Source organism: Prinia subflava, chromosome 6, assembly GCF_021018805.1.
Source record: "Prinia subflava isolate CZ2003 ecotype Zambia chromosome 6, Cam_Psub_1.2, whole genome shotgun sequence".
NCBI classification, from domain to species: domain Eukaryota; kingdom Metazoa; phylum Chordata; class Aves; order Passeriformes; family Cisticolidae; genus Prinia; species Prinia subflava.
The window spans coordinates 28,868,738-28,889,010 of NC_086252.1; the positions used below are offsets into that span (position 1 = coordinate 28,868,738).

Below are 20,273 nucleotides of genomic sequence, written 5' to 3' on the forward strand. Positions count from 1 at the left end.
CACAGCTCACTACCAGGCTGCTAATTCAGCTAGCTCACGAGATTTTTCAGGCAACAGATAACACTTCACAATTCATTTTAATTGCAACTTCTTCATAGTGTTTTCCTTTATTCAAGGGAGAGAAGAAAATTTAAAAAATGCTTGATCCAGTCCAGATTACAACACTGATCCTTGCTTTCAAAAGAACAGAATTCTTACTCTGAAAATAACAACTCCAAATGACATCTCACATCTGTCTCCTCAGCTCCATGCACCATCCTGCTGATCCTCCTGGTTTCTCTCTCAGGCTGTTGCCCTTGCCACCTCCGTACAGGCCCACAAGCCTCCTCCATCTCAGCAAAGTGTTTACTGTCTCCTCACACGCTCACTCCCTTTTGCATCCCATTTTCAGCTTGACCCTTCCCAGGGTGCCACAGACCTTACTCCACCATCCCATATCTCTCACTTCTTCTCAACAGTAGGCTGCCACAGCCTGATCTTTCCATGGATGGCACAGAAGGGTGGGGAACAGAGGAAAACAGGCAGGCAGGCAGGATTGCAAGCACAGAACTCAGCAAGGAAGCTACAGGGAAGCCATCAGCACCTCTCAGTGCTCGCCCTTTACCTGCACACCACAGAACAGGCCCTTCCTCCTCAGTCCTACACACACAGAATTGTCAATAGTAACCTCCTCCCTTTTGCTCCCCTGCATTCAAGTTTAGAGCTGTATTCCCATAAATAACAAAACCAAGCAGACACCGAGCCTCCAAGTCTACTGTATTTTCTTTAATTCGTAGCAGAAGTCTGCTGTTCAGGGTTTAGTCAAAGGCGCTGTGAGAACCCTTTCTGCTCTGCCACACCAATTTCCACTGCAGATCACATCAGTAATCAGCATGCTGTGGTATGCAGGAGTGGTCAGGCAGCTCATGCCTGTTCAAGTGCAGCTACATTCAAAAGTTGGACTGAATAGTAGGAAATACAGAAGCCCACAAGCTCATTATTTATTCTGTAGAAATGGCTAGAGGCAAGAGGAGGCAGTCACACTGTTTAGTCAATGAAAAATGCTCTTTAGGAAGATTTTAGATGTCTAAATTCACAAGACCCACTTGGGAACTTTCAGATGCCTGAGGCATACCACGCTGAGAGCCAAGGCACCACAGGGAAGAATGGTTTTGGAAACTTCATTTCACATTTTAACCAACCCAGTAGGATGCAAGAAGGTTTTACTCCTTCCTCAGACCTCTCCTAAGCTCCCTCATTACTGAGACTGGAACACCAAGGCCCTCAGGAAGCCATAACCATTCCCTGTACACTGCAAGGTAGATGGGTCAAGCCAGCTGTCCCATAAACTCACTGTGGCAAATAGGAGATGCTGCACAACATAACCCAACCCACTTTCTTCTGGCACAAAGACCTCACCATGATCAAGACAGAAACTCTGTGCATGCTCATCCAGGAGGACCAGACCCCTGTCTTCATCACATTCCTCAAACAGCCCAGCACAGAGAGGGATTCCAAAGCTTGGATTAGACACAAGATCATTGCAGGGGGCTATAATGGCTATAATGCAGCCTCCCAGACTCAAAGCAAGGGATTGCTCACAAACACAGCTGTGCAAAAAAAAAAATCTCCCTATACCATACACTGTTCCCTTAGGACAAGTTATTCTGGTCTGAAAACAAAAAATGAAAAAAGAAGGAAAAACAAAAGAAGTACCTTTTAGGAAACATAGCTAAGTTAAAACAAAGGCTAGCCATCCTTTTCTGCACCTTCAAGGCAGATGCTAACACACATCTGTGCATGCAACAGCCTCAGAACATGAACCAGTTCAGAGCACAGAGATGGAAAGAGGTGCTGGCACAGCTTCCTTGGCCATTGCTGACAATGCTGTTTTGTTCTTCCACAAAGTTGTTTTGTTTAGGGCCTTCTTTGAAAATTCCATCATGACACATGTGCAAAGTGCCAGCTTGGATAAATGTGCTCCTCCAGGACTATTTTCACCATGGTTAATATTCTACCCCCCACAACCTCCTCAACCACAGTCTGTTCCACATGCTCATTACTTCACAAGGAAGAATATGCAGTCCTGTCCCACGCAGTTTCTGTCTGTCTGCCCCTGCTCCTCCCAAAAGTCACCAAGCACTCCTGGGGCAGCTGCTTTTCATGGATTTTGAAGCTGCTTTGAAGGCAGCTGGGATGATGGGGCTCACACATCCTTCATGAACTCCCTCCACCTCCGTGGATCACGAGCCAGCGCTCCTGATGACACAAAATCATGGCTCGCTGCACACTTCTGTTCCACAAAGTGTGTTATTCATCAGCACAACAGCCTAGGACCTTGGCATAAGGAAGTTAGGAAGCACTTGAGTATTAATGCTGGCTAAGTAAAAACCTCCTGATTTCCTCAGCAAAACAGCACTTGACCCACATTTTCTAGAAAGCAACAGCTTGCATGTTACTCTGTGCAAACTCTACTTAGAAAGAAAGAAAACTGACCCACATTTGAACTGTCTCAGTAACCAGTGGTGCATAAAAAAGGCTCCCAAAGTAACACCATTAACCCAGCGTGTTATCTCCAGTAGATGGGTTCTCCAAGACAACTTTACAGAGACTAGTGCTGACCTTTTTCTTGCCTACAGCATCAACTCAAAACAAAGCTGGTTACTACATACTCAATCATGTCCTGCTTCTGGGGAAACAACCAGATTTGACCCCAAAAATACAAATTCTAAACTACCAGCTTCCTATGAAGAGACACTCTAAAAATATGACCTTTCAAGCATTCAAAACCAAACCTAGATGTGTGATCTGTGGTACAAGGTGCTATGAGGAAAGCCATGTACAGGAAGGCCTGCACCAAAACTTCCTTATTGATTTAACATACCCCATCTATGCCTCTATGCCCTCCTCCTACTGTCAGTGACTTGTAGGTCTCTTCTAGAATATTAATCCCTTACTATTCCTATAATCATTGAGTATTCAACTGCGAGGTTTTTTGCCAGACTTTTCCTATGCAGTTTCATTTTAAAAATATTCTGGAACAGTTAAAATTTTGGTTAAGAAACACATCATGTCACTTCATGTATCTGGGACTTACACACATGCCATCTATACTCCAGCATACAATCCAGAGCCATCACTGGTCATGCATACACACTGGATTTCACAGATATTTGAAGGCCCCCATCACTGTGGTATCTAGTTCAAGAAGATGGATTACAGAAGAATTGCTCTGCAGTTTCCCACCAGCAGGTTCCTTTGCCAGGTGCTGCCACTTGCAGTGCAGCTCATCAGAAACCAGCCCAACGTTCTGCTGAAAGGAGGTCAGAAACCAGGAATGGCATCAGGGAGAGATGGTGCTGGAAGTCTGTGAGGCCCAACTGCAGCACATGGGCAAGTCATGGCCTGATTTGGCAGAAACAGGGATCATTTCCTCTGCAGAGCAGGCAGGTGGGCCAGGCACGGCAGCAGAAGAAAGAGGCAGGATGCCAACGTAAGCCTGAAGCAAATTAAATATCAGAAGGCAGCAGGTTCCTTTGAGACTGCTTGGTTGCTCTCTTGGCAAAAGAGAAAAGCAAGCCATTAAAGAGGCAGAATACACCCGTGTCAACTTCATTTGCAGCACTAATTGCCATGCACGTGCACTAATTGCCCTCACATGAAGTGCAAGGGACTGGGCACTACTTGAATCCCAGGCAGTGAGTGAGTCTTCCAAAGTAACACTTGTTGAATCATGCTCTCACCACACATTCCACTTGTACCAAAGAAAAATGGAAGGAATCCGTGCAGTCTTGTTTTTTCATGAAGTTACCCACTGCAGCTTATTTAGAGACCAAAAAGGAAACTTTAACCAGACCACCAGAGATATTCAAAACATTAACAAAGTTTGGAGCTTCTTACCAAGGTAAGAGAAGGTAAGAGCCACTGAAACAAACTGTTCCCTGCTGTCACTCTGGAGGACAGGGCAACAGAGATCTATCCTGCAGCCACCTTCTGTGACTGCCTTTTCTTTTGTCAGCAACAGCAACACTGTTTGATTGCTCTCAGTAAAAGCTGACGGCTGTCACAGCTCATCCTAGTTACCTGCACAGGTAAAGTGCATCAGAAAAATAAACAGTGGTGGCAGAACACAGAGCTGCACTGCCTGGGGACTTCTGGGCCTGTTTACATCCCTAGGGAAAAAGCAAGGAAAAAGCAGAGGGAGGGAGGGCTGCAGCAGGTGGACAGATCATGCTTGGCCATCCTCTCTCCTGTTTTGTTAAGGGTTTCCTGGAAAAACAGAACTGTGAGACAGTGAAACAGATTGTCCAGAGAAGCTGTGGATGCCCCATCCCTAGAAGTGTTCAAGGCCAGGATGGATGGGGGTCCGAGTGACCTGGTCTAGTAAGGTCCATGTCCATGCCAGGGGTGCTGGAACTAGATGACCTTTAAGGTCCCTTCCAACTCAACCATCATGATTCTACAAAAAAGGGGATTATGTCCTTCCCTCCAGCAAAGTCTGAAAGCAGTATATGTCCCTATCAGGATGTTAGCATGTCCTTAACATCCTTCAGCTGCATTTGCTCCTAGCTCATTAACACTTCTTTCTCACTAGATGATACCAACCCCTTTAAACTGCTTGCTCAGGTGTGCATGTGCACCTCTCAGGCTATTTTGGTCCACATATATGGGCTAAACTAACTTTGGGTGAGTTGGGCTGCAAGAAAACTTTTCAGTCACTGAGTTTGACTGTTTGGCAATAATGGTATTGCTGCTGAAGCACTCACAACTAAAAAAAACCTGGAAAACCAGACTGAAAGATCCATTACCACATAAGTGAAGAACAGGAAATGCACCTCTCACTACTATTTTTTTTTACAGTATTTCTTCCCAGTTTGTTGTTGTTGGTGGTTTTTTTTTTTGTTTTTTTTTTTTTCCCCAGGACCTACAGAGAAGTCAGGCTGGGGAGAGAGACAGGACACACTGCAGGCACATCTTCCAACAGTGTGTCTCTGATACACTGCAGGGTGCCTAGCAGAAGACAGATGCCTCTCAGTAATGTGAGGATTGATCAGTGTAAATCAGTCACTATTGTTCTACACCAGCTGTCCCTTCATACAGAAAAGCCCTGAGGGGAGTTGAAGGCATTTTGCAAGCAGCCAGAGGGAAAGAGGTATTTTTGGTGATAGGCAGGAGGCATTTAGATTCCAACTAGTTTCTTGTTGTGCTAAATAAAAACTAGACAAGGCAACAATGATTTTGGGTATGGTTCGAAGAGAGGTAAGATTCCTTTTAGATCTAATTGGGACAGGGAATACCAGAGGGAGAAGTAAATACCATGGCCATTAAGATTCAAAAGTTAGTTGACTCAGTCCTGGAAATTGCAGCTCTGCCCAAGACCACTGTTTATGCAGAAGGCACCCTCCAGTTTTTTTTTTCCATTCTGCTGAAAGGAAATCAACATTTTCCCTCTGCCCGGACCCAAATGCTGTTTCAATGAGCAAGCCAATGTTACAATGCCACCCATTTGAAGGGAGCACAATATTTCTCCAATAAGCTTCAGCAGGAGGTTTGGCAGGCAGGGAGCTGTCACAGCATCTCCCCATGAAGTTTGACATGCAGGAGATATGCTCATGTTGCAGCAAGGCTCTGCCTCAATAGCGTATGGAGCACTGCAAATGGCTTAAACAGAAGGAGAGCTGCTGGAAACCAAAGGAGCTTCTCTCAGAAAGACACAGAAGAGCATCACCTGCCACTTCTGTGGCATTCCAGGGGGCACCCTGGGATCTTATTCATACAGGATTTGATCACAGCTGCTGAGGAATTGGCAACAAAAAGGTTTGATCTCAAGGAAGAGGTCATGCTCTGAAAGCAGATCATTTCTCTGGGAAGGATGAGTCGTAAGCAGTCACCCCTTGCACAGAAACACCCACAGAGGGGACACTCGTGACCAGGCTCCTGAAAACAGCTTTGGAAATGGGGCCAAGGGCTGGCTAAACATGACAGATAAGCTCCTCTCTTGACAGTCCCTATCACAACCAGCCCCAACCCTTGCCAAGGAGGAAGGCACTTAGCACAGAGTTACACTATCTGTTCTAAAAGGAAATGACAAGGGCAGTGCACTAAGTTAATAGTATAAAGTACTCCTCACTTACATAAGCTACAGTCGTAGCCTGAAGATATTATGGTAAAGATTGGTCTGTTCAGAAAAGTTCATCAAAATAAATTGAAGAAAAGTATTTAAACCTGTGAGAACACTTCTTTTAACAAGCATGACTTTATTTAGTTTGCATTCCCTCTGGAAGTGAATTAAATTAACTAGGTCCATTTGCATCTAAAATAGACAAGTAAGGTGGTTTCAGCAGTGGACTGCAGTTTCTGTATAGAGGGCTCTATATTGGGGTTTAACTAATCCACAGAGTGTTACCTTTCCTAGACATCGTTACTGGGACAAACCTTCAATGCCATGACACAGCCAGATACTCCTTACCTGCATTAGGGAAGAAGGAAAACAAACAAACAAAACCAAAATTGCAGTTTCCTAACTTTCTCTCTTGAGATACGAAAATATTTTCAGGAAATACTTCCTTAAGTATTTGTTCACAGTAATTTCAACCACAGTGCAAAAGGCATAACACTTCTAAGAGTCCCTGGAGCAGGCCTGGAGTTCTAAGGAGCTGCCTGAGTACAGCTACCCTGAGAGCTGAGAAGGGCCAGGCACCAAAAAGGAGGTGACCTGTGAAAGGACAAGTAACCTCCGAGCTGGCTGCTTGCACTGCCCTGCTTTCAGGAAGGCCCCTGAGGAGTGAGACCCAGCTGTGCCAGATGTCATTCAATGCACTGTTTGTGACAACAGAGAACGGCAGGCTCCGGGTGGGGTGGGAACTAAAGCCAGGTGAGACAAGGAAACTGAGCACCAGTTTCATCTGAGAGCAGCCAGAGAGCTCTAGTCACAGACAGCTCCTCTTTCCTGTCTGCTCCTACCCAGGGCTGTGCTTGCTGGTTTGCTTAACAAAAACCACCAACAAAGCAAACACACTAGAAATCACATCAGTGCTTCTGTGACCCTGAGAGCACATACACAAAGGAGGGGGTTTTTCAGGGGGTCTGTGACTAGTACTGCTGCAAATGCTTTAGGCTGACTAGGTCTTGTCTTGGTGCAGCAGGATGGCATATCTGAGCTCTGGAAGCATCCTTCAATCACACCATTTCTGGTTTTGTACCTTTTGAAAGTTATCAGTACATCTGTCATATCAAGGGGGTGGCACTTGTTCTAGCACACCGACACATCTAAGAAGATAAAAGCTGGAGCTCTAGTCCCTCATTTTCCTGGCTTGTCAACAGCCTTGCAAATTTCTCAGATGTGATAGTAAACCCATATGCACAGCATCTATTTGGTGGTATACTGCTAAAAAGTCCAGAATAGACATGGAGCAAAGAAAAATGCCACATTCAACATCAATTAAGAAGCCAAGAACGTAATTACCCAGTAGAAAATCTGGGCACGATGTCAGAACCCCTTCACAACTATCATGTCCATCTGTGTTATATTTAAGTAGATGCCACCAACTTGAGCAGAGAAATATCCCCAATATGTTCCATCACAGGGTATTAAACTCCTGTCTTACTAAGAGGAGAGAGGAATAAATAAGTATTGGTTCAGTTCACCTTCAGTTCAGAAATCCCTGCAGACTGCTTTTTCAACTGACAAATAGTGTGCAATTCAGCATTTAAACTTTTTTTTTTTTTTCTTCCATACCATCCGAATGGAAGAAATTTTAAAGTGTAGGAGAATTGTTCAGTGGGTACTGTTAAATGGTTAGTGGGTACTGAGCTCAGAAGTCCATCCTGGCCTTTAGATGCAGAAAGTTCACCACTCAATAGCAGTTCCCACACTAGTAACCTACTTCATGTTCAATGGTCTGAAAGACTGCATTTAGCTTTCAGCATGAGCGAGACTGACACTGTGATTACACATTCTCCCACCACACTGCAGAGCCTCCTCTCTCCTTAGCAGCACAGAGCATTTCTTCCTCTCCCCTATGAGATTACAAGTAACCACCTGCCCGAAAAAAAAGAAAACCCATTTAAATGGATGCACCTTCATTAATAACATGTCCCTTGGTCCCCCCATTTGTGCAATTCTGTGTATAAATACCCACAAGTTAAGCAAGAATAAACAGCGAAAGCTGCCACTGGGTACCTCCCAGCAAATGGAAAGAGTTCATCACTCAGCAAGCATGTCTGGGGAGCTCTGTCATCTGTGGGCTGACCAGCAAACTACTGTTTTTAGAAATACTGATTTGAGTAGTCCCTTACCACATTGCTGGCTCTAAGAATTCAGTCTGCAGAGTGAGAGGGACACAGGGATCCGTGCTTGTAGCATTTAGTCTAGAGCAGAGAATTAAGGGAAGGAGGCAAGGCGTTTTCTGGAAGATCCAGCAGGGAACTGTTTGCATCAGCAACATTTTATGACAGATCCTTGCAAGCAATGTCATAGCCTTTTCTTCTGACTATGAAGTGAGACAGAACGTCTTATACAAGCTGCAAACATATTTGAAGAATAAACAGTTTGCATAAGTTGCCTCTTTGAGAGATCAATTTCTAATGTCGGGGGAAAAGAAAGAGGAAACACAAACCTTTCTTTATTTCTATTCCCTCTGTGTTGCATCAGCACAGTCCTTTGTTTACTGTCTGCAAAGATGCACTCTGATACTAGTGGAATGTGTACATTGAATTTGAAGGGCAGCTTTAATTCCCAAAACTCAACCTCCCAAAAGCAAAGTTTCCCAGGAAAACACAGGATGATAGCCAAGCACGGCAATACCACAAAAACCCAGCTCACAGTAAAGAATTTGATGGGTATTACATGGGTGTGTAAAACTTTTCATGAAAAGAAAAGGCAGTTTAATATTTCATCTGGAAACTCATCACTCAAACTGTAGAAGAAGCAGTCTAGGTAAAGGAATTATAAACAAAATCAGGGCAGGATTGAAGATGCTTTGAAATATACTTCTCTTCTGCTATTTCTGCTGCTATGAAGTAGGAGAAGCCACAAATGATGACTATACAATGCACACTACAGACAGTCCTGATAACATCTTAAATACACAAATATGATTTGTGTTCCTGATGTCTGGGGAAGGGAATAAAGATACGTGGCAATTACATTAGTGACATATAAATATGAAGAAAAAAAGTACATAATGATGTTTTATTTGCAGAACAAAGCCTGACAATATAATGGAACATTCTATAGTGAGTGCTGTAACAAAAATCCTACTTGGCATTAGTGAGGCCACCCTGGCACCAGAAGCAATAATGTCAGTGATGCCAATGCTGCCCCCATTAATTCTTCAGCTGTGGGGGGTCCTACCATTTGTAAACACTTCATCTTTGTGGTGCAAAAATGACTGTGTCTGCCTGAAGCAGTTCACAGGCTTGTCTACCTACCAGGCTCCTGGTGGGACAGAGCTTCCCCAGTGTTCAAGAGCAAGACTGGAAGAAGGCAGAGCTTTAAAATGTGTTCAGTCCATTTCTGAGTGTCAGAACAAGACCATTCTAGCATTTAGTAGAATGCCAAATTCTACTGCAGGCCTGCTGAATGATGCCATTCCTGTACCTGCCAGTGATGAAACCAGCAAGAGTCAGCACCGTCATAAAACATCCCAGAGAGTTTCACTGGGAGTGGTCCAGTTGCAGGTGCTAAAAAGCATTCTGAGTCTTGTCTTGGCCTGACAGCCATTTAATGTGTGACCTTAATAACTGCTAGAAACTTCAAACTTTCTTATGATAAGGTGAGAACATTTAGGAGTTCAGGAGACAAATATTAAAATTCTTGTCTGTTTCCCACACCCCCTCATAACTAGATTATCCTTTTTAATATCTTTGGGGTTGTGTTTTTTCATTCACATGAGATTTCCCCTTGGGTTTTTACCTAGCCTAAGGACTCCATAATAATGAATCAAGTTTTTGGCAGCAGCAGCCTACATCTCAGGTAAAGACAAAAAAAAATTACATTTTTTAAAGTATCACCAATGTCAAAACAAAAAGAAGAAAGAGCATCCCATGGATGAAAGATATCACAAGTTCAGATCACTAGGCTAGACTTCAGAGGGAGGGAAGGAACTAACACCAAGCATATCCCACATCAAAACACAGGACTTGCAGGAGATGAAAAAGTCACACAGCAGTTACACAGGAACCCCACCCATTTCCCCGAAGCTGTAAATCTTCACATTCCTTGCACACGCTTTGTCACTGTCCTACCCCTCTGGGCCATAAAAAACCAACATGTAGCACATCATGAAATCCTGTAGCAGCTGGAAGGCTGGAGGGAGATTCTGGTGCACTCCAGCTCCCTCTGCACTACGTCCTCTGGGCACAATTACCTGTGCAAGGTGCCGTGCAAACTCTGGAGTAAAAAGCAGAAGACAAGTTTTGCCCAAGGCTGATAAAACTTGGAGCTTTGTCTTCTACCTCCTCAAACAAAAGTGGGTATCTTCTCTGAACTGCACCCACCCGTGCAAGGAAAAAGAATGAAAAAAAAAAACAACCCCAAACCAAAACCCAAAAGAAAAACACCCAGGAAGATGGAAAAGAAAAACAGAAAGAAATAAAAAAAAGTAAAGTGAGACAAGAAGAAAAAAAAGATGAGACGGACAAGAAGAGAAGAAAGACAGGAGCTTTTCACAGCATGGGTTTTCAGGAGCCACTACCAGCTACAGGGTGGATCACTTTACCACACACACGGAATCTGCTGCCTAAATAATTTTGATTTTTACCTATCAATTCTTCAGCTGCTGCTGGGAATTTTTCATTACATCTTCTACCAGGACAGAAGGGCAGTTCTTTTAGTTCGATTAGAAACTGAGAGTCATATCCAGCAGTACCAAAATTTGATGACCAAACCAGCTATTCCCAAAAGACTGTAACTATTCCAACTACTGCAATGGCTAAAAAGTTAGCAATTGTTTCACTTTTCTTAAAAGACAGAGAGGGAGCCATGGTACATGACTGAAAGATTAGCTAATCAGACACAAATTGAATGCATTTGGAGAACAGCCTGGTGCCCAAAGTTCACATTCCAGCTGGGCTGAGTCCCAGTCCTCTTCCACCCCAGATCTTGGCAGCGCTGCCCACACAACAGCGGACTCGGAGCAAAAGGGCATTTAGGAAGCACTGGGCCACTCAGGCTCCAGGAGGGCTCCAGTTCCAGTGAGCCTTTAGCACCAGGATAATCAGTGTTTTGTATCACTGCTGTTCAGGTTTATAAATCATCTGAATTAGGTTAATCACAAAAGACCATGTAAATAACACGTCCTGCCTCGGACAGGTCTCTGACAGAGAATGGGAGTCACATTGGTGTCAAACAAAGCCATCATGCCCAGGACACTGAAGAATAAATCACTGGCTGCTTTGTAAGATTAGGGCTTGGAAGTTTATCCTTCTGCCTCCTGTACCTTCACAAATCCCAATGTTGCTCCGAAGTATCTTCACCTCTCCAGAAACAACCAGAACTAGCACACCCTGCCTTTTCAAGCATGTCATAAAAATGCCTAGAAGGACAAGCCTTTTTGCTATGTACCTCAATCACCCCATTAGATTTTGTCTTCAATTCACCAAGATCCAAGCCACCTATAAAAGTGTGATTTCTACCACAAGGCTGAGAGAAATTACACAAATAGGTCAGTTTATCAAGACAACAAACCTATTAAGAATCCAGGAACACGGAGAAATTAGACGCACAGCACTCTATCACACTAACAGGTTTTGATACTGGTGAACAGTACAGTGAAATATTAAACTAATTCATGGTGGGGGGAAGGAGGATAAAGAAAGGGGGTAGATTAGGAGGTGACAGGATCATAGGGTAATTTAGGAGATAACAAAAATAGATAAATGTCAAGCAACACATGCCCGAGAGATAAAGACAATATTCTTACAAAGGACTAAATTGATACATAATACCTCAGGGATTTACTTAATTACTTCTATTACAGAATTACCCTAGGAAGGCAACTATCAATGCAACAGTTACTGAATATTTCAGGTTGCCATTTTTTCCTCGAACAGAAGACAGCAAATCAATTTTCACTAACTCCTGTGCAAGTGCTGCACAGGCAGATTTTTCAGTAGTGAGCAGCGCTGGAGCTCTCCTTACTGCACAAGAGCCCTACTGATATCAATTTTTATGCAGAACAGAGCATTAAGTGCTGTTAGAGGTACCCAGTACCTGGCCCCATGTGGGGCACCTTAAAAATCCCATCCTATACAAACATTACTGAAATCTGTTTCCCAGGTGGGCAAAAGTAAAACAGGCAGCACATAACCATAGGAGAGCTGACACACTGATCCATCTGCATTCCAGGTAATTCACCTCTCCTTCTTGATGAGCAAAGACAGTGCTGCTTGAAGGAAATGAAAGCACAATGCAAGGACTTGATTAACACACTGCTGAGAATCTGTCTCTAAATCAGTCATCACTTACACATATTACCCATGCTGAGGCTGAGATGGAACATACAGTACTACTTCTCCTACCGTGTGACTTCTTGTTGAATGCCATTCAAATTGCCGACTAGAAAGCATCTCTACGAGGTGCTAGGAGATCTCCACTGATTCAAGCTGATTCCCTGGTTACAGTAAGAAATTGTTTTTAGCCCTGCTGAAGTGAGTTTGTTTATGAAAAGGAGAGAGACTGGTTGTCATACCAGCATCTTCTGAGAAACAGTTAACTGAAATGCTACACTTTCAAGAGAGCCAGCACGCAGGTGCAGATCAATCATCTACCATTAACGTGCATTGACAGAGAGGACAACACATACACACTTTTTGGAAGTGAAGGATGAGGAGTACTAATGTAATGTTGTCCTGATGGAGACACAAAAACGGGTCAAGCAAGAAGGAGCCCTGAATCAGAGAGACAGACAAAAGACGCGCTGAGGTAGCTCAGAACCATGCTATGAGAGATTCTTTGCAGAAGGTTTGCAGTAGTATTTGGGGAGAAAAGAGATCAGTGCATTTCAGTTTCTCTTTCAATAAGGTTACTGACACAAGACAAAAAAGAAGGTATTTATTTTTTGTGGTACCTTAACAGTCACTCACTCACACAGAGTTAATAAACTTCAAAGACTTAACTGTATCCTCGAACAAGGAACCTCAGAAAGCTACAATAAAACAGGTTTGGATGGGAAAACAGGAGTAAATCTAACCTCAGTCCACAGGCTTGTTTGATGTTTGTATGCGGCATTCTTATCCCTTACTCCTGGTCCCCCACCCACTCCCACACACAATCCCCATCCCTTTTTAAGTCTGATTCAGAGTCCAATAACTGTCTTGTGAAATTCCCTGTCCCTTAGCCCACAGCCTCACAAAAATGCCAGTGCTTACTCAAGACTATCTGTGCTGAGGGCAGCTGGTCTCCTCACATGACTTCAGTTAAGATCTGCAGCCCACAGGCTGAACCTCTTCCCGTGTGCCCGTACACGCCTGCGGGCCAGCCGGGCAGCCCGCTCCGATCAGACAGAGAACGAACCTCACTGTGACCTCTGCTGCCAAGGCAAGGCAGACTGCTGATACAGAGGATCAGTACTCTTTCTCAGTTAAGTGTTAGAAAGCCTCATTCACAGGTAAAGTAATGCTTACGTGAATTCTAGAGCTGAGTGTGTTTTCAGAGCCTGAAAGCGCATCAAAGGCAACACAGGGAAAGGCTGGTCTGAAAAGAGAGACACTTACATGCAGTGAAATGTATTTGTAATCTGTCCCAGGATAACACAAGGACATAAACCTGAAGAAAAATCCAGTCATTCCCTCCCAAGTAAATCCAAAAGCAGTTCCTCTAGAGCTAACTGATCACAGGAACACATGAAAAAAAAAACCTTTTAAGCAGTCAGGATTGGTAGTTGGTAGAGCATCACCTATTCACTGTGTTCTGTTTCCAGAAGCATGCTGCCTTTGCAAACAAATAAGTTCTCAAACAGAGGATTTCATTTTCTCTCCTCTCTCAGCATTGGATAACTTTTTTAATATAATGCAATAATTAGCACTTTTTTATTCCAATCAAAGCTCAGTTCAAGAAGCCAAGATCATTGCCTCTAGCTGATGAGACTCACAGAGGTACCAACTATACTCATCTTTTTGACAGAAGTTCTTTCTCTTTTGAAAGACAGACTCCTCTTGGTAGCAAAGAGAAGCCAGAGCCTACTTTCCAAATCCAGTGACCCCTGAAGAACTATTTTAAGAAGCAGCTCAGTTAAGACTCAACAACGACAACTACTTTTACTCATCTTAGGGATTCAGAAACAGCAGACTGTCTTAACCCTTCCATGAAGTCTGACAAGCATAGCCTTGAACCAGAGAGTTTGGGGACAGAAAAATCCAGCAATGACAAGAGAAGATAATTCAGACAAACTCATGCATCCTCAGCTAGGGAATCCAACAAGCTGCCTTTCCCCCAAAAGGGACCTACTACCAAGAATTTCACTCTCTTGAGAAAGAGGAGTTTTTAACAGGCTACGCAGCCTTATAAAAGTGCTCAGGAGTCAACACAAGAGTCACTCTGCTTTAAATGTCAGTGGATCATAACAGGAGTGTATTATTTCTCTGGTTTGGAAACAATTCGGAGAGGATTGAAAGCAAAAAGCTCTTACAAACTAAAACTTGCTTTGGTATTATAGTTTAAAATGCCACGGAAAAGAGAGGAAATGTGATATACATCCTAACCAGCCTTTCTTCTGTGACTGCTGGATGTAAGGTACTATCCAGTCAAATAGTCGCAAATGTATTCACATCCACTCCTGCTCCACAAAACCCAGGCTGATGTGACTGCCAGCATGAAATCACAGAAAACAACTCCCTCTTCTTGACTTATCTGTTCCTCACCTGCCCTTGCCTCTGGTAGTTTGAAGGAGGAAAATATGGCTCGCGTGCGTTAGGGGGGCACAGCTGAACACAACAGATTTCCACGGCAACGAGATACAGCCCCAGCGAGGAAGGCCTGCTAATAGCTGTGAGGCAATGTGCTCAGCAGAACAGACTTTTCTATCAGACAGCCAGAGATAGCAGCTTGTGTTCATACACAAACGTGTAAGGAATCTGATGCTTGGCCTTGTACAACCCCGCTGAATTCAGCCTGTGCTGCACCAGTGTAGACCACAGCAAGATAGAGACTGTGTTAGTAGGAAAAATAAACAGGCAACGTGGAGACAAGCTCTGCCTTTAAAGACAAAGTGAGAGTGCTCCTAGGACACTCCTCATGAACTGAGCATTCATTGCCAAACCGTAGGAAAACCCCAGCATTACTATGAAAGTGAAAGCAACTGTGCAGTGCACAGATTTGTGCACACTGTACCATCACCTACTGCCCATGCTTCTACCTTTGACAAGCGCACTTACATACACAAGCCAACCTCTTATAAACCTGCTATTTCGAAAGGCAGGAAGCTGTAATTGTTCCAAATTTTCTACTGGGGGAGTCAATCATTTAGCCTTTGTAATTTAGGCTCCTTCCTATTAAAATACAGTTAGCAACATTTTCCAACGTGATGGTATTTTATTTGTTAGTATCCTCCAAACTCTGCTCTTAGCAGACTGCTAAATCTTCTACCCGCAGTCATGACAGGATTTGCCTTGACATGAAAGAATATTGTCTCCAAACACACTGTTTTCAACAGGAGAAGTATCAGTTCATAAAGGAAAAAAAGCACACGTGAGGTTTTGCAAGAGCAGAGCCCCGGTGGGGAAGAGCTGAGGCCATTAGCAAACTTTTTCAAGTCAAGCAGAAAAACACCAACTGTCCCACTCACAGTGTATGCTTTGCTGGAAATGCACAAAAAGCCATTTTTATCAAACATAAGAAAAATATGTCATGTACAATTTATAAAAATATCTGTAGCAAATTAAGAACAAAACCAGAAACTCTCCAAGTAGGCTTAACCAGGCAGGGGGGAGAAGAGAGCAGTTTCATGGGCTATTTTGTACAGCAGAACAGTGACAGCCTCATCCTGATGAGGTTTTCTTTAAGTCCTATAACTTTTCTTGCCTCTGCAATAGGTGGAACTCAAAACAACCCAGAATTAAGACTCCAAGCTGGCACTGAGCACGAGGCTTTATTTTATATTATTTGTGTTAGGGCTGTAAAACTACCAAACACACAATTTTAATAAACAATCCCTGGTTACACACAAGCATCAGGGCTGACTCTGTGACAGGCTCATCCTTGCTCAGAGTCCTGCACATCAGAAGGATGACAACTACCTCACAGCTTGAACGTTTTACATGTGCTAAGCTTAAAGCACGAGTCCCAAGGCTGCTTGCTTCGCTTGAAGAGTGGCGCCTTGCACTGCTGCTGTTTATACAGATATGGTAATTAAAAACTGCACTGTAATGCATTTGATAATAGTCTTATTGTTCCCGTGAACTGAACTGCTTCAGTTAAACATCATATCGCAGCTAAAGAACAACCTGCATCTATACTTTTTTTTTTTGTACTTTTTATCCTGCCTGTAGAGGAACTCTGGGCTTTTTCACCATAGAGATTTCCAGCACATCTCAGAGTGAAACATTTTCCTTGTAAACCAAACAGCCTACCCCACATTCCCGTGGAGCATGCTCTCCTAAGACGCCGAAGCTCGGCGCCAACACTGAACCCAGGGTGACACACAAGGATAACCTCTGCCTGATAGAAACAGCCAGACTTTCTACACATTTCTCAGTAAAACAGCAGCGTGCTTGGACACTGCTCCACAGGTGTGCTCAGCACAGGGCTGTTTACATTAAATACAACTGAAGGGCACTAGCAGGGCTGGCTGACAGTGCTGGAGCAGCCGTCATGGGAACCCAGCAAGGCACACTTCTTGTATGCTTAGAGCCTTAACTTGGATCAGAAATGAGGGAACACCACAGCAGTGAAAAAATGCAAACTACAGGCTAGCCACCACACTGTGCACCATCCCACCCAGCAGCAGGTAACCTAGGAGTTCAGCTGAAAGTCCTGTCAGCCTTTCAGCACCAGGCAGGCCTGTAGAAGTCAGACTACCCCACTTCCCTTGCCCTTCAGTGCTGAGCACACATCCAAATCACTCAGGGCTTGCCTACCTGCTTCAGGAGGAACTTATCCTCCGCGTTGATCTTGAGGGAGACGGCCAGGTGGATGGCGGAGAGCACCACCCCGCTGATGACCGCAGCTCTCATCCGCACTGGCAGCAGCGTGTAGATGCTGTAGATAAAGAAGACGGTCCACCAGATGCCCTCTGAGGCGCTCCTGGGCCACACCAGCAGAACCCCTACCACTTGCACTGCCAGGATCACCAGGATGACAGAGTAGCACGCCAGCCACATGTGGTCCTGGTGGAAGTTGTTGCGGTTGCACACCATGCACAGCACCACCATCAGCACGATGGCCAGGGAGAGCACCACCACATAGGATACCTCATAGCGGCCGTGTGCGGCATGGAAGATCAGCATGACCACACAGACCAGCACCAGCACGGCCATAAGCATGGTGAGGCTGCTCTGGTTTAGCCGAAAGAAGTAGCGCTGATAGAGACGTTCCAGTTTCTCAGACTGGAACTTCTTGGACCTGAAGATTTGCAGCAGGCTACTGCAACAACTGCCCATGGAGAAGGCCGCCTCGGAGTCCCCCTCGTCCCCGTCCTCTTCCTCCAGCTCCTCAATCTTGGCCTTGATGCGTTTCTCGTCCAGCCCCAACTCCACAGAGCGGGGCCGTACCTCCCCCTGCTCCCCCAGCTGCCGGGGGCTGGCATTGTTGGGGGCAGCGGGGGAATCACTGCCGGGCGGGTGGCGGGACCGGTGACGTCGGCTGTCGTCACCGTGCTCCTGCCAGGCGGATTTGGACCTAAAGCTCATCATCCTGCAGCCGCTCTCCCCGCGGTTCCGGGGCTCGTAGTCTTCCTCGCTCCTCCACCTGCTCGACATGCGGGAGGCCTTCTTGCCCGAGGACCTGTTGGGAGGCGGCGGGTAGGAGTAGCCATTGGCCCGGGCCTCCGCCTCGCCCCAGGCCGAGCGGTGCTGCTCGGTGCCTGCCCAGGGCGCGGGACCGCCGAAGCCCGGGGGGCTGACGCTGTTGGACCGGGACATGCCCTGAGGGACGGGGCCGCGGGCGAGGGGATGACCGCCGGGCAGGCGCGGGGGACGAGCCGCCGGGAGAAAATCTCAAAAGGCAGCGGGGAAAGAGGAAAAAAAGAAATGAGTGGGAAAAAAAAAAAATGTAAGAAAGAAAAAAGGCAAAACCCGCAAACGCCCCGAAAGTCTCCGGAACGGCCGGGCGTCCCCAGAGCCGGGGTGTCCCCGGCGGGACGCTCAGGGCAGTGCCATCGCCGGCCCCGGCACTTGGACACCGCCGAGCGCGCTCGGCACCGCGGGCACCGGGACGCCCTCGGCTCACGGCCGCTCGCCCTCAGCCGCGCCGCGGCGGCCGCAGGGGCTCGGGGCGCCGCGGGGGAGCCGCATCGCAGCGCGCCCGCACCGCTCCGGCCCGGCCCCCGCCGCTCGGGGCCGGGCGCAGGGCGGGCGCTTCGCCGCGGGCCGGTCGGCGGGGAGCTGGCGAAGGCTCAGGCTCGCAGGGATGCGGCAGCCGGCGGCGGCGGGAGCATCCCCTGCCCGAGGGGCGCGGCGAGCGGGCTGCCCGGGGCGGACCGGGCTGCGGCGGCGCTCCCGGCTCGCCTCGCCTCCCAGCGGCGGAGCCCCGGCGGTAAGGCACGGCCGGCGGCAGCCGCGCCGCTCATGCACCCGGCCGCCGCTCCCGCTACGCCGCGGTGCCTTCTGGCGGCCGCAGCGCCTCTCCCACGGGCACCGGGGGAGAGGGGAGAAACCGGCAAATCTGAAAAATCGGAAGGGTAAGGGGAAAGGAAAAAAATTCCAAAAAAACCCGAGCGGGAGCAGGGGCGGGGGCTCGGCGCTGCCTCCCCCGCGCTGCCGGCGGGGCGGCGGTGCCGGTGCGGGGCTGTGGCGGCAGCGGCGGCCCCGCGCGCGGCTCTCCCGGGGACGGCGGCGGCGCGTCCCGGCCGCGCTTTGTGCTCCCCATTCAGCCGCGCGCCGACCGCGCCGCCCCCGCCCGCCCCCATTGGCGCGGCCCCGCCGCCGCGCGCCGCCATTGGCCGCCGCCGCCGCCGCCCCGCCAATGCGCGCGCCCGGGGCGGGGCGCCTTAACCCCTTCGGCGCGGCCCGGGCAGCCCCGGGACCCTCCGCGCGCCGCCTCAGAGCCCCGGGGCGGGGGGCACGGGCAGCAGCGCCACGCACCGCGGGCCGAACGGTGAGCAGAGGAAAAGCAAGCCGCAGAAACCCCCCTGACAGCATCAGCACCTGTTACTGCACCTACCTTAACACACAGATTAAGGGGGAAATACACACACGGCTAGGTTCACCTTGTTTTTTCAACCACTTCAAGCTACAGCCCTCAGCGTCACCCGACTGCGCTGTGACACCGTTTTGTGGCATATTCCCTAACCTGGGAGTGAGGCACGAATCACAGTCGTACCTCACAGGCATGACGACACCACAGCCGTTCCTAGCAAGTTTCAATCTCCAGACTCTTCCACAATGTTCTTTCAGGTGAGCCACTCTTTCTGCAGATGCCAGTGAGCCAATTAATGATTTACAGTGTTTTGAAGGTAAGCATCATATGTACTAAGAATAATATTATTGCTTGATGTTCTGCATCATGTTTTATTAAAAACAAACTGTCAAATCAGATAACTGCTTGGCTTAAGTTGCTGAAACTGGTAATTGTCTAGATGTTTGTTCAAACATTGAAAATCCCTGCTCACAACTAGTCCTTAGCAGTAGTAGTGCTGAAGCTGTGGTTATCAAGGGACAGAGATAAGCAGCGTTTGTAGAGAGGTAATATTGCTGGACACAGTGGGGGAAAAGAAGCCAAACCAGATAACCTTCCAAACAGAAGCCCTTCACGTGTCTTTTACACGTGCAAGTCACTCCACAAACTACAGCAATTTAGGCCTTTGTGCATTTCAGTGGTTTGTAAAACCACATGCTGAGTTTTCAGCAGCTTCTTCTGCAGAGCATCTTTTACCTACCAGGAATTCAGAGTTAAAGATTTTCACTAAAACAATACACACAACTATTACGGTGAGGCTCACTTACATGGCACCTTCCTGACAGAGGCCACATACTGCAGCTGATCACTACTGGTCTCACTGAGGAGATATTTTTAAATATAAATACCACTGCCCTTCAGATGGAATTTATCATTGCTTGTGACATTATACAACACTGTCACTATCCCTACACTACTTTTGTTCTACTCGAGTAGAACAACACTCACGAATTGTGTGGTT

General features: G+C 46.7%; 1 protein-coding gene across 1 annotated transcript in view; it reads right to left on the minus strand.

Annotated features, from left to right (window-relative positions):
* The window catches only part of ADCY5 (adenylate cyclase 5), a 202,719-nt gene extending 183,748 nt beyond the window's left edge, over positions 1-18,971 (minus strand). Inside the window, exon 1 of the mRNA XM_063400863.1 lies at positions 17,056-18,971. Within this exon, the coding sequence (XP_063256933.1) occupies positions 17,056-18,057 (1,002 nt within the window). The 5' untranslated portion in view covers positions 18,058-18,971. The remainder of the gene's footprint in view (positions 1-17,055) is intronic.
* Positions 18,972-20,273: the final 1,302 nt, after the last annotated feature.